Source organism: Cryptotermes secundus, unplaced genomic scaffold (genome assembly GCF_002891405.2).
Source record: "Cryptotermes secundus unplaced genomic scaffold, Csec_1.0 scaffold1044, whole genome shotgun sequence".
NCBI classification, from domain to species: domain Eukaryota; kingdom Metazoa; phylum Arthropoda; class Insecta; order Blattodea; family Kalotermitidae; genus Cryptotermes; species Cryptotermes secundus.
The window spans coordinates 1,847,899-1,860,531 of record NW_019738363.1 but is presented as its reverse complement, the minus strand read 5'-3'; the positions used below and the strand labels follow the sequence as shown (position 1 = coordinate 1,860,531).

Genomic DNA, 12,633 nt, shown 5'->3' with positions numbered 1-12,633 from the left:
AAAAAAAATGCTGGTGGTATAATAGCATGCTTTCTTATCGACAGGGCAGGTGGTATGATAGCATACCTTCTTACCGACCGAGCCCTCGGCACTGGCTGCATTTTTTTTTATTATGAGAATTGCAGCTGGCCACCGCGGCAGCAGTGGCTGTGTTGCCCGCCAATAGCATTGAGTTACATACCCCTGGAACAAGTTGCCTTGCAACAAGGCGGTAAACAGTAGACAGCAGCTCATATATAAGGAGCGCACTCTGAAGCCACGTGGAAGTTGTGTTTGAGCGGCCTAGCGAGAGGTTGTAATACGTGTGCTACTAGCGAACACAGGCAGTTTGTCGTCCGTGAAGTTTTTACGTTGATAACTGCCGCTTAGGAAGGAATAGTTGCGATAGATTTAGCAGAAGACTATACGTGCTGTAGTTGTGGCCATCTGTAGAGTGAGACGTATTATAAATTACGTTCAGTAAATTCAGTAACTGCTAGTGATCCGTGTGTTACGGTTCGTAGTTGTGAACTTAATACGTCGTTCAGTGGATACAATAATAAACATGAGTACAAAAGCATTGATAATTTGTTTGTTCATATTATTAGTAGGAAGTGGTAATGCATCAATTATTGATTGGATCTGGGGAGGACATGATGAAAATGCCGCTCCTAAGCCAACAATCGGTGGTTTACCTATTGTTAAGATTCCCTTTGAAATAATTACTGACGATGAGAAATTCCTCCGAGAGGCCAAGAATTACACGAGTTTGAAGTTGGAACATTTGGATGACTGCCAACATCATGTAAGCAATGAGTTCATTAAATTCATTAATGTGATAAGCAATTTTGTGAAAATTTTTATTAGATTGAAACAATTCAACAAACCGATTCTATATCTATGTGCATAGATCTCTGGAAGACACATTAAATATGAATATGACTATATGGATTCTTTGCAGGTTGTCATGAGGATTCATAGTGCATGCTCAGATCTGACAGAGGAGGAATTGTCCAAAATGAGCGTGGATCTACTGAACTGTCAGGCTGTGACAAAGGGTTGGCGACGTTTTCTTTGTACTAGCAGAATGGTAAGTTGTTTTCAGATTTAGGTGACATGATAATGACTTCATTGTGTGCAGGTTGAGTAACATCCAGCAGACTAACTGCATTAGTGGTTTGATAATTTACTGAAATATTCATACCACATATATTTTTGTTTTGTATATTGATGTTAGGTTAGACTAGTCACTCTACACACCCACTTCACTATTTAATGCATCTCTATTCACATTCTCTCTGTGATTTAAAATAACATTAAAATCACACTCACCTGTCACATCTTTCTGTGTTACATGGCCATCCTCAGGCAACTGTTAATATTTCATAAGCACCACACAGCACTGGTTCTAAAATCAAAATATTTCAGTGCTATTACATTTTATCATTCACACCAAAGTACATTTTTTAAGAACTCAGCTTTTTACCCTTTCCTGCCCTATTTTCCTCTTGTGGCATCTGTGTTTTTTTGTGTTGTTTTATTTAGCTCTGTGGACATCAGTGTAGTGTTGTAATCATCATTATTTTTGTGTGCCCCATTAGTATGTGTGTTGCCATGCTGATGTCCATTAGGGCTGAATAAAACAACACAAACGAACATGGATGCTGGAAGAGGAAAATAATATATAAGTACGCATAGTGTGTCGACAAAAAAGACAGAATGACTATGTGAGAAATGCAATTTCAGAGCCTTCAAGAGTGCACAAGTTCGATGGACCCAGACATGTGGAATGCATACCATCTGATGAACAACCGAGCCAGGGCCATTTGTTATGCTGCCAGAAGCCAGCAGTCTCGAGCTCTCTCAGAGATGACAGTTGACAAACTCATGGACTCTGCACACAGCCAGCTCAACACGATGGACTCTCTCAAGGTAAGCAACAAAAGGAGATGGAAGTGTCGTGTTATGCTTATTGATTCCAAGCCATGGAACTCAGAGTGTGGTCAGGAGAAGAAGACAAGTTTTTTTGTGTGTTACTGAACTGGAAGGTCCATTCTCCTCCTCCATGGTTCTATAACAGTAAATTTCTACAGGGTGGGGTTGTTAGGCCCACACCCAACCCATAACCTGGAGGACCAGGGACTCCACTTTGTCTGGTTCCTACCATTTTACCTGTCTGAGATGGGTTGCCCTACCAGGAGCTTACACTCACGCCAGCATAGCTCAACAGGTCACTGGGGCGTGAGAACCTCTCCATGATGAGGTGGTAGTCCTCAAGGAGGAAAGGTTCATGGTTGTCACCTCAAAAGCCCATCACACCCAGTTCACAGCTGTACAGTCTGTTTCTATAAGCTCCTTCATTTTGTTCTCACATATGCCCTAGAAATGAATCAAGAAACTTCACATCTAGGGTTGGTTGCATTTCTCAGAGTACAAGGGACAGTCTGTCACATTATCATGTGCTCCATCTGCAGGCCTAATTAAATTAGGAGCCTAAAAACTAAAATTTTAAGTCACTTTGTGTTTATTTTATGGAATACAAAAGCAGAAATATTGTATTTCATGTGCATATATTAAGTCACTGTTGGTGAACAACGTCTCTAGAGATATTTTGAAATTCACTCTCTTATTATGCCAGCATTTCACCTTGTGATCAACTCTTGGCAACTTTATGCTTATCTATGTTGCAGGAAGACCATCAGAAGTTGGAATCACTGACAGCTAGTACATTGGAAGCTGTGTCTTATGGCCACCAGTCCCTTATGGATCAGCAGGACAAGTTAAGAGTTACCCAACACAGCATTCAGGATTCCGTATCCCTGAATCTGCGACAGGTGACACGAGAGAAAGTGCTGATAGCGTCAGGTCACCATGAACTTGCCAAGATGATGGATGATATCAGAAACAAATTAGGTGAGTATGATTTGGCGATTTGGATTGTTGCACTAGAAATTCCTCCACCTTAATTGAGGTGAATGATCTGGAGCAATGTTTAACACACTTACTTCATGTGTCGGATGCCTGTGTTCTACATATTATATCTCGGATAAACCTGAGGAAAACCATGATAGATTTGTCGGTGGTTTTCTGTCCGATATTCAACCAGATATATTGCAGATATTTGTGTGTATCATGTGACATTGTCAGTGGTACTATCCCATCATATGCCTGGAGGGACTGAGAAAACACATGAGAAACCTTAGTTACAGTGATTGTCATGCCAAAGATTAGAAAGGGGTACCAGTCGAAACAGTTACTGTTTGGGCCAACTTTACAAAATCGAGATCAGGTTTTTATCAGCTAGTTGCTGTTTAGCTGTTGTAGTTCAGTGGGTCAGTGGTTGAGGGTTGCTTGGAAAAAGCCATTTGCATGTTATTGACCAGGAATGGACTTTCAGCACTGATAGTGGTGTCCATTTCTGCACTCCCTCATGGCCCAGAACCAGAATACCACATTCTGGTTCAGGTCTTGTCAGTGGATGGCCTGTGCCCGCTGCACACTGGCATGTTCAGTATCATTTTGATTTGATATAACTGTTGTGTATCCGATAATAAACAGATATTTCAATTTTAATCACTCATCTGTATTCCCGACTGCATGTGACTTAATGGCATACACTTCTGCGTGCGGTATCATGGTGTGTGGTCCAAAGCTGAAACTGAGCTTACTATATCCATACACTCCAGCAGCAGTACCCTTCATTTGCTTTGGACCCATGTATTTACTAGACAAGCCCACCATTTTTGTTGGGTACAACCCTGTTTTCCATTCACTTCTGTTAGGAAGTCTGACCTTGAATGATTTGTTATATACATATGTTTGTATTGTTTTGTGAGCCTCCCATCTGTCAGATGTGTAACAAGATGTTTGGGTTTCCATTATTCATTGCAGCTGAGTCTGTAAAGTGCCTCCTTGCAGTAAGGGAGTCACATAAGGACTGCAGCCACAGCTAGAGCAGTCATTCTTATGACTCCAGTTGAACTGAGACATGCCAGTCTCTACAACTGACAAAGTTTGACCCTGCTGATTTTGTATTTGACACCCTGGGCCAAGACACTATGGCATCATAGGTATTTATTGACTCTTGCTACTGTCCTCTATAATAATGGTCTTGTTTGTTTGTGACAGATGAGGCGAGTTTGGAACTCAGCAGCCAGGTGAACGAGCGCCGTGAAAATCACAAGCAACAGCTAGAAGATCTGCGCTCTGTTGTGGACCAGGTGGCTGTCTTCTGGCAGAGGATTGGTAAGGATGCTTCATATTGTTCGCAGGACCTTACTGCTAGTCCCTGTTCTGTGCTGGATGAATCTAATTAACTTCAGTAACAACCAGACCTCTCCATCTGTCTCTCTTCCCAAAGCTTCTTTGCCTTCTCAGTTTCCTCCCATATTCTTCCATCCTTTGTGTCATTTCTTTCCTGATCTCTTGTTCTTGTTCAAAACCTTTGGGATTCTGGATTCAGTCACTTTTAAATTGTGCCTTTACCATGTGACTGTGTTAACTATTAGTCTATTTTACAATTTACTTTTCTTTAAATTCTGTATCATTCTGCCATTTATTATTCTTTCTCTTCTGGTTTCTCCTTCTGTACTTGGCAAAGAATTACATCTCAGCTGCAGTTAGTCTGTCAATATCTGCCTTGGCTTGTGTCCATACTTCTGCACCATGCACTGACATGGGCACAGTAACTTTTAAATAAACACAATTTTGCCATCTCTTTCATGGTCTGATTCCAAAGTAGATCCTAGCGAACTGCTAAGCTCCCATTGCTGTTGCAATGCACTGGAACCCCCCCCTCAAATAGCCATCATTTTTTGGTTTCTCTCTCTTTAATATTCAGTTTCAGTGATCACGCATCAGTGGACTTGGTGTTAAATGACCTTCATTTAACGCTTCCCTCACTTTAGTTCGAGTCCATTGTCCCCCCAAAGAAAACGTAGATAGAGGTTTCACTGTGTTGAGTACTGAAGGACTTGGTTCTTTTGCCATACATATCAAAGTGTTATCACTATTAATACATTATGACACTTAGCTTATGTCTGGGCCCTCTGGTTGCCTGAGAACCTTGGCCATCTTTACAAAATATGCCCATGCTTCTCTGTTTTTAGCGTTTTGCCTTCATCCCTTACTTTGAGCTTCACAAATTATTCACTGCATCTGAGGACTAACATGTGTTTCATATTCTTGCTGATAGATGGCAGAACACAGGAGATCCTTGCACACCATGAGTCAGCAACAGCACAGTATGATTCAGCGATCTACAAGCTGTCACAGATCAGCACCACAGTCAACTTCCTCCTGGATCTGCTGGACAAGACCAGACATGTAAGTGTTTGTGGGCACATGCAGTTTGTCGTTGTTGATCAGAACCTCAGGGAATTGCAAAATTTAAGTTCAGTACATTCCCTTGAAGTACTGAGCAATGTTTGAGGAAACTGACTGTTTGGAATTACAGTATATACACACCTGCAAGGGTGCCAGCAGGGGAGAAGGGAAGGGCAAAAGGAATTGAAAGAAAGGAGGAAGTAGACTTGTCTTCCCCATTTAAATATTAAAAATAACACCAAAAATCGTGATTTCTTCAATATGGCCAACTTGCTTCATTGGATAAAGAATGTGATTTAGTAAGAGGTTGACGAAGATGTGAAACAACTTGCACAGCAGCACACAAAAGTGTTTTGATGTCAGCTTTCAGGTCTCAAGGTGCTCTGTCCATGGCAGAAAACTGATACATGCATCCCAGCCATCTGACAGTTAACCGTTTCTCTTGAAACATCCTCCCACACTTTGCAGTTTTATCGTGATGTACATACTGCCACTTGTGTTATTGTGTATCGGGTCCTTTCCCTCATTTTGTCACTGTTTGTTTATGTTTTATGTGTGCATTTGTGCAGTTAGTGATTAATTTCTGAACTGTTCTTAGGACATTGAGCACCTGGGCAGGCTCATCAACTTGACGCCAGATACTGGCAACCAGCTGGATCACCTTTACAGCTGTGTACTTCACTTTCTGTACCTGATTGTGGGAATGATTACTGCAGCATTTTTCAGAGCTCCGACCACCTCACGCGCTTTCCTCCTCCTCTTTGTGCCTCTGAACCTTGCTGTCACATACACTCATGGGGACGCAGCTGCCCTTAACTTCCCGTCCATGACCATACTCATCTTAGCGTCAACAGCAGGTAAGTGTTACTGAGATCACCTCACTGTTTGGTTATGTTGGGTTATATTTACAAGAGAAACAAGCACAGTGTTGCCTGCTTGTGGAGTTGGCAGTCAAGAAACAAACACAGACTCACCACTTCCATACTGAACCTTAAGTCCAGACACCAACACAGATTCATTTTCTGTTGTCAGTATGTGTATGATTAGTTTGGTGAGGTATGAACCCAAGACTTTCTAAACCGCCTGAATGAAACATTATGTCAATCTTTATTGTGCCCTAGAACAGTAAATTAGCCACTGTTTGTAATGGCGTGTGCTTTTTTTGCAGTCTGCTACGTGATCCAGAGAGCACTACATTATTGGACATCCAGACAGCCGAGACCCCTATCCAGTCTTCATGGCAGCCAACCACAGCCAATGACCAGTCAGTTCATTACTAACCCGTTACCATGTACGAAGCCTGTTGCTCTTATGCTGTCTCACAGGAGCAGCATGAACACGCTGTCGCTCTTCCCTGGAGACCCTGGCAGATGCCCTAGTTCCATGGAGTCCATGTCAGTTGCTGCCTCATCCAGAGGGGACTCTCCACGGCCTGATGAGAGGGTCCGCATTCTGACTCCCGTGCGTGACAGAAACCTAGGTGAAGGCTCAAGTGGCAGTGGTGAGGTTGCCCTTGGGCTGGCCCATTTTGCAGAGGTGAGTGGAGACTTCAGTTTATGTCTTGTTCCAGTTACATGAGAGACAGAATGTCATTGGTCTCCCAGCAGAGAATTGTTTTGCTATCATACATCCGGAGGAACCCCCATTTAATGATCTTTGCTTTAACATTTTCCCCTAGTTAGCACTGAATTTTGATGATCACAAGTCAATAATCTCAGGGCTAGATTTCCCCTGTTTTATATTTTCTTCATTTTATTCCTCAGAGTCACTTGTGGCTCCATAGCGTTGCATCATGTTACATGGGATCAACAGAAATATAGAAATATCCAGTCACTTGCACGGGATATTCTCTCGCCAGGCTCCCGTAGCTCATACATTTTACGTGAAATGTTTTCATTCATTCAGAGAGTTGTACTAAATATATGTTATATTTATTTTGTTAGCGCTCTGCAAACTCCAACAGTTGCAGCAGTAACAACTGCCTTGTTCAAGCTGGCACATCACGAACACTGAGGCAGCGCTATTCCTCACCGGTCTACTTCCCACCCGCACGCAAACCCACCTCTTCTTTTAGGTGAGTTACTGTCTTGTCACCTTGTTCATTAGTTAAGTATTTTTCAGTTTTTATTTTAACTTAAATGCTTTAAATAATTTTATGTACTTTTGGTAACATTTTTTGTTTTGAAGGATTGTGTGTTAGGGAATTCTGAACAGTAAAAATACTCTTTCTTGCTGACAGGATTGTTTGCCTTTAGAAGGGCCATTTTGTAAAATCAACAGAAGGTTAATACTGGGGCCATCACTGCTGTGCCCATTGTTTGGTACAGTTATTCTGATCCAAGTGCATGTGACTGTTCCTAATCCATAGCGACTGCATTCCTGAAATTTGCTGTGCATGTGGAAGGTGCACTGAGTGAACACTGGCATGGTGCAGCAGTACGAAATGCTCTGATGGATTTATTGAATCAGAACAGTGGGGCAAGGGAGGAGAACTGCTAATGCAACACTTTGGGCATGCGTAACAGCAGATGTGGGAAAACACAACAGCAAAAGCATTATAATGAATGTCAGCCATACTAAACTAAAAAAACTGAACTTTTAAATCTGGTTAGTGGCCGTCTGAACTCTCTTGTTTGTCTGGGTCAATGTAAACTTTTTATTTTGGTTCCTCATTTCAGTTTCTGTTGGTGTTGCATTTCTGTTATATGTGTGACCTCTTGCATTTTTCAGTTCCACCTGATCGCTTTCAAATCAGATCACAAGATTGGTTCTTTTGCTCGGAGATCTCCCATTTACGTGGGTTCCACATTTTCATACTGCATAGCCATGAGCGTTTTCTCTGCCTTTACTGTACATATTTAAGTCGCCATATTTTTGGTATCCTTCCACCCTTAACAATCTGCTTTGCTTTGTTGTCCACAGTGGAACACCACGCCGCAGTCCACCAAGACCTGTATGCCGTGCTGTCTGTCGGAATGGCCAACAGTGTCACACCAGTGCATCTGTGGGCAGTGATCTGTGTTGGAGACACACCTCCTGATCATCCTTTTGCCAGTACTGAAAGTTATTAAAGGTGCCTTCATACTGCAGATGGTCGTACTGTTTAACACTGGTACCCGTGTGGCCCACCCAGCCACTGTGGCAGGTACCTGTCTCAACATCTGAAATGCGGCAGTAGAACTGACACACATACTGGTCATTTTGTGTCATCCTTTTCTGAGTAAAGAAACACGTGTTGGTAGCTAGGAAATCTGCTATCTGCTCTGAAGGGTCCATTATATGCAGCTAATGTTCGTCCTGGTTTGAAGGATGATGGAAAATGTCCCGTTATTTTAATTTCCAAAGAAAATGTTAAAACTTCTTATCATATTTATTTATGTTTGTTTCTATCTTTTAAGTGGTCTAGTTACCACATTTGTTTTTACTGTGTTGTATTTTTATTTTCAACTGTATAGTTTTGTAGTGTTTTTCTGATCATTTGTACTAGTAATCAGTTTAGTCATTTTAAGATGTAGGGAGCACCAGTATTACAGTGTAGTATGATACTGGTCTCGATTGTAGTTTGAGTTTGCGTACACTGTGCATTGGCTCTGTTGGAATGCTTGTATATTGCTAAATAAATCTGTAAACTAGAGACTGGCTTCTCTTTATTATTTTATTTCTGATTTACTTAATGATTCTATCAGTAGCCTTGATTGTGTAGCATTGAAAGGTAGGACGGGCGAACAGTTAACTGAAAAGGATGCGGAAGGGTGCAGTTGTGCTCTTACTTTGAGGCACTGCCATGGGAAGTATCAGCTGTAGACAGAGTTCTGTGTCAGCCAATGAAGTTTCACAGAATCCATATGCCTGCTATTTCCACTTACTTCATTAGCACTAATGCCAATCCCTACACAGTACACTCAGAGAGTTCATTTCAGGAGCGCCATTTTTGTGGTTAAGTAGAGAAGGATCTTGGAGACGGAGTCTCTACTCTTAATGTGATGTTGCTAAGGTGACTAATTCGTAGAGGAAAATAGAGGCAACAGATTCCTATGAAATGTTCGTAATCACCTACCAGCATAAATTATCTAGAACCCGGAAGATCACATTCTGAATGTTTGCTCCTCTGATAACCTCAGGTTTCACTCATAAAAATGTTCACACAAACATTACACAATTTTTCTAAGAAATAAATACTTATGATACATATACTTTTGCAGCAATGAACCATTTGCACATTGCTGTCTTGCTGTGTGTGGCACCATGTTGTAATGTGGTTTGTGGGTACCAGTCTCTTGGAGCCTCATGCTGGAAACGCCTTCACCTTCCATAACGGGAATTTCTTTTCCAGCCACATACGGTAAGTACAAACTGAGGCGGCTTCCTGTTGAGGTTTACACGTTTATGTGGGTCATCTAACAATGAAGCCTCTCTGTCTGTCTACCTGAACTGAAAATGCTTTTATAAGTCATGGAATTTCGTAGCCTACAACATATGCATTCTGACATGACTACAGTGCGCATGTTAATAGCGTTCAGCATAAGGAGATCTGCTGCGAGGTCTAATTACATTGCACTGCTCTGACACTCACACAGTATGGTCTTGTGCCCATGACAGCTGCCCACTGCTACCTTATCCTTGCGTGCTCTCTGAGGCTGGAACTGTTTTCCATTCTTAACACTCTGACTTCCTTCACACTTTACAGAAGAAAATCATATACCTGACGTTTTAACCAGAACATGCCTATGGGGACTTGTTGAAGAGAAATTGTAAGCTTGGGCTTTGGGCCTTGTTTCAGTAACAAACTTCTACGGTTGGCAGCCCTGAAGTGATGGCCAACAGGTGGTGAATGTTGAAGTTACTTGAAGATCCGTTAATATGTACATACTGACAGCTTTCATGAGCTGACATCTCTACTGTGATCTTGGTCTGCGTCTTGGGAATTTTTATTTAGTTTGTAATTCAGCTCCTGGAATGGGATTCGCTCTTGTGTTTGTTATTACAATGTGCTCATATCTTTTTATTCTGTGTGTGTTCTGATGTCTGACAGTTATTTGAATGCTGTCAGTATCGTCAGTATGGATATCTGCCTCCGATGTGTCCAACATTGTCACAGTGTGTGGGTGGTTGTTTTGAAAGACATCCATTGCCTCCAGACCCGCAATAACCATAATTTTCAGGGTTCCTGCTTGTGTCTTCTTACCTTCCGTGGTGCTACTGTGTTTCACCTTGCCTGATTGTACCCCCTCCAAGAGCATGGTTGCTGGAGTCAGACTTTGGAGCAGACAAGAAATTCAGAAGGAAAGAGAGAAGACTGGAGACTTTCTGCCTGTCAACTCACATGACACGGAACTGATGCTAGAAGCAGAACTTGTGTTGCAACTTTTCTTCCTGGTTTGTTGTGACCGATCGATCCTGTTTTTGTGTTCCAGCACAGCAGCAAAACGAGCAACAAGAAGAGGGCATGGCGGTCACTGAAGCAGATTGTTGCTCAAGAGAGGGCATTGCAGTGGGGAGAAGATTTTGTGCACTGTAAGAGAACAAATTCATGGAGGAGCATTGTGAGGAGCGTTCACAGTACAGGAGATCTGAGGTTGTCACAGCAGTGCCTATGAACATTACTGTCTTCTGGGGAGTAACGCTATGTCATCTGATAGCTCATTATCAACATTTCGGAGGAACATGCTTCCTCCATCTTCAGGATAGAAGTGTAAGCTGAACATGGAAATTTGGTATGGACACAGAGAAAGGGGGGAGGGGGGAGTGGGACACAGGTACTGATCAAACCAGTAGGTCTGAAGAGAACAGTGTAAAGGGCACTGGCCCTTGAAATAGTCCTCACTCTTGCTGTATCCACTGTTTCTTCCATGCTCAACTTACACTTTACACTGAAGATGGAGGCATTAGGTCACACTGAATTGTTTCCCACCAGTCTGCATGGCGTCACGTCTCAGAAGGCTGTAATCTTTATATGACTGCTTGTTTCTGGATGCACATTTGATGTTCTTCTGGGTCTGTGCCTGCTGCTAACTTCAGATGATGGTTGACATTTACTTGGAACTTTCATTTGGATNCACTTCTTTCATTCATTCTTCACAGATTACAATTTTGCTTCAGTAATACAGTTCTGTATTCATGAAAATTCTTGAAAGGATCATTTCAAAAGTATTTTTATTGAAGGTTTTACAGACTTTAAATGTAAAAAGCCTTTTACATTATTTCGTTTTTGATCTCTATGCCTGAGATAAAATTCTCAGCCTCTTTAAAAGACACAGTTTTCATGATCAGTGTTTTAAAGGTTTCTGCAATTAAAAGAGCGAAGTTAGCTTTGTGTTAATGATGAGAACTGCCTCGAATCAAGTTTCCTGCCCATTTATTTCAATTTCGAGCTGTGTGCCAGAGTGCTGGAGCCCTTTACTTTTGGGACTACATCCATACCTGTGTCTGAGTCTGATATTTTATGCTCAGGGGGTGTAACAATGAAGTTATGAGCAAGCATGACAGTTATTTTTTAACAGTTACATGTGATTTGTTAATACAGGGAATATTATTTGTTTCAGAAAATTCAAACCATCGAATGTAGCTCCAATTTATTTGGAAACTCATCAAGAGGAGACTAATGTCAGATAGCAGAAGGTAACAGCGTTTAGAAGATTCCTGGATCCCACATTGCCATGAAGATGAGCCATCTGTGACCCAGAGATCTTAATTTGAAAATAGGACATTATTTTATGGCTTTACCATCTTGCCTGTGCCAATTTGTTATGAGAAACTATAAAGAACTGTTCTTCTTAAGATGCCAAAACTTTGTGCTGATTTATGCTCTCTGTGATATGTGACAATAAAATGGGAGTGTACATTGTGAATGTGTACCAGAATGAAAATATTATTGTAGATCCATAGAAAGAAGTAGGTATACCAACTGAGTTGGAGTTACCAATTTACAAGTACAGTAAATTCCTACTTGTTTGCTATCCAGGCATCCAGGATTTTCATTCATCTGGCAAAAATTTCTAAGAAAATTATAAAGTCATTAAAAAAATTATGAGTGTATTTTCACTCACTATACACTAGTCCTCCCAGCTTCCACTAGCAGCACTACCCATTATGCAGATGCCATTTCAGCAGAGGCTAGTTGAATTTTTGATCTTGTGAATTCAGAATCTTTCACCTGTCAATCTGCACTATTGTATGGGAATAGTCCATGCAAGAACTAAAGCAAAAATGTGATATTTTGATTATAAATTAGGTTTCTGCAAGAACTTTTCTCATGAAAACAGCAGATTCATGTAACTGGCAGACCCCATTCTCTATACTTGCCAAGTAATTGTGGTTTACTCTAGTAAT

At 41.4% G+C, this 12,633-nt stretch overlaps 1 protein-coding gene across 2 annotated transcripts; it reads left to right on the top strand.

Moving 5' to 3' along the window:
- Nucleotides 1–288: 288 nt before the first annotated feature.
- On the top strand, nt 289–12,152 carry LOC111870991 (protein brambleberry). 2 transcript variants are annotated; one of them, XM_033754059.1, is made up of 13 exons: nt 289–784; nt 941–1,069; nt 1,726–1,911; nt 2,670–2,892; nt 4,108–4,224; nt 5,174–5,304; nt 5,903–6,161; nt 6,473–6,840; nt 7,248–7,378; nt 8,227–8,449; nt 9,507–9,646; nt 10,719–10,818; nt 11,847–12,152. In XM_033754059.1, the coding sequence occupies exons 1-10, from the start codon at nt 545–547 to the stop codon at nt 8,342–8,344; spliced, it is 1,902 nt and encodes a 633-aa protein (XP_033609950.1). In that variant the 5' UTR covers nt 289–544; the 3' UTR covers nt 8,345–8,449; nt 9,507–9,646; nt 10,719–10,818; nt 11,847–12,152. The 2 variants fall into 2 exon arrangements, with proteins under 2 accessions (XP_033609950.1, XP_033609951.1); XM_033754060.1 differs by lacking the exon at nt 11,847–12,152 and having other exon boundaries at nt 8,245–8,449; nt 10,719–11,355.
- Nucleotides 12,153–12,633: the final 481 nt, after the last annotated feature.

Excerpts from the sequence above, each read along its gene's own strand:
- LOC111870991 (XM_033754059.1), top strand. The coding sequence starts at position 545 with ATGAGTACAAAAGCATTGATAATTTGTTTGTTCATATTATTAGTAGGA. Across the intron at positions 1,070-1,725 it reads TTCTTTGTACTAGCAGAATG|AGCCTTCAAGAGTGCACAAG; the intron begins GTAAGTTGTTTT and ends ATGCAATTTCAG. Across the intron at positions 7,379-8,226 it reads AAACCCACCTCTTCTTTTAG|TGGAACACCACGCCGCAGTC; the intron begins GTGAGTTACTGT and ends TGTTGTCCACAG.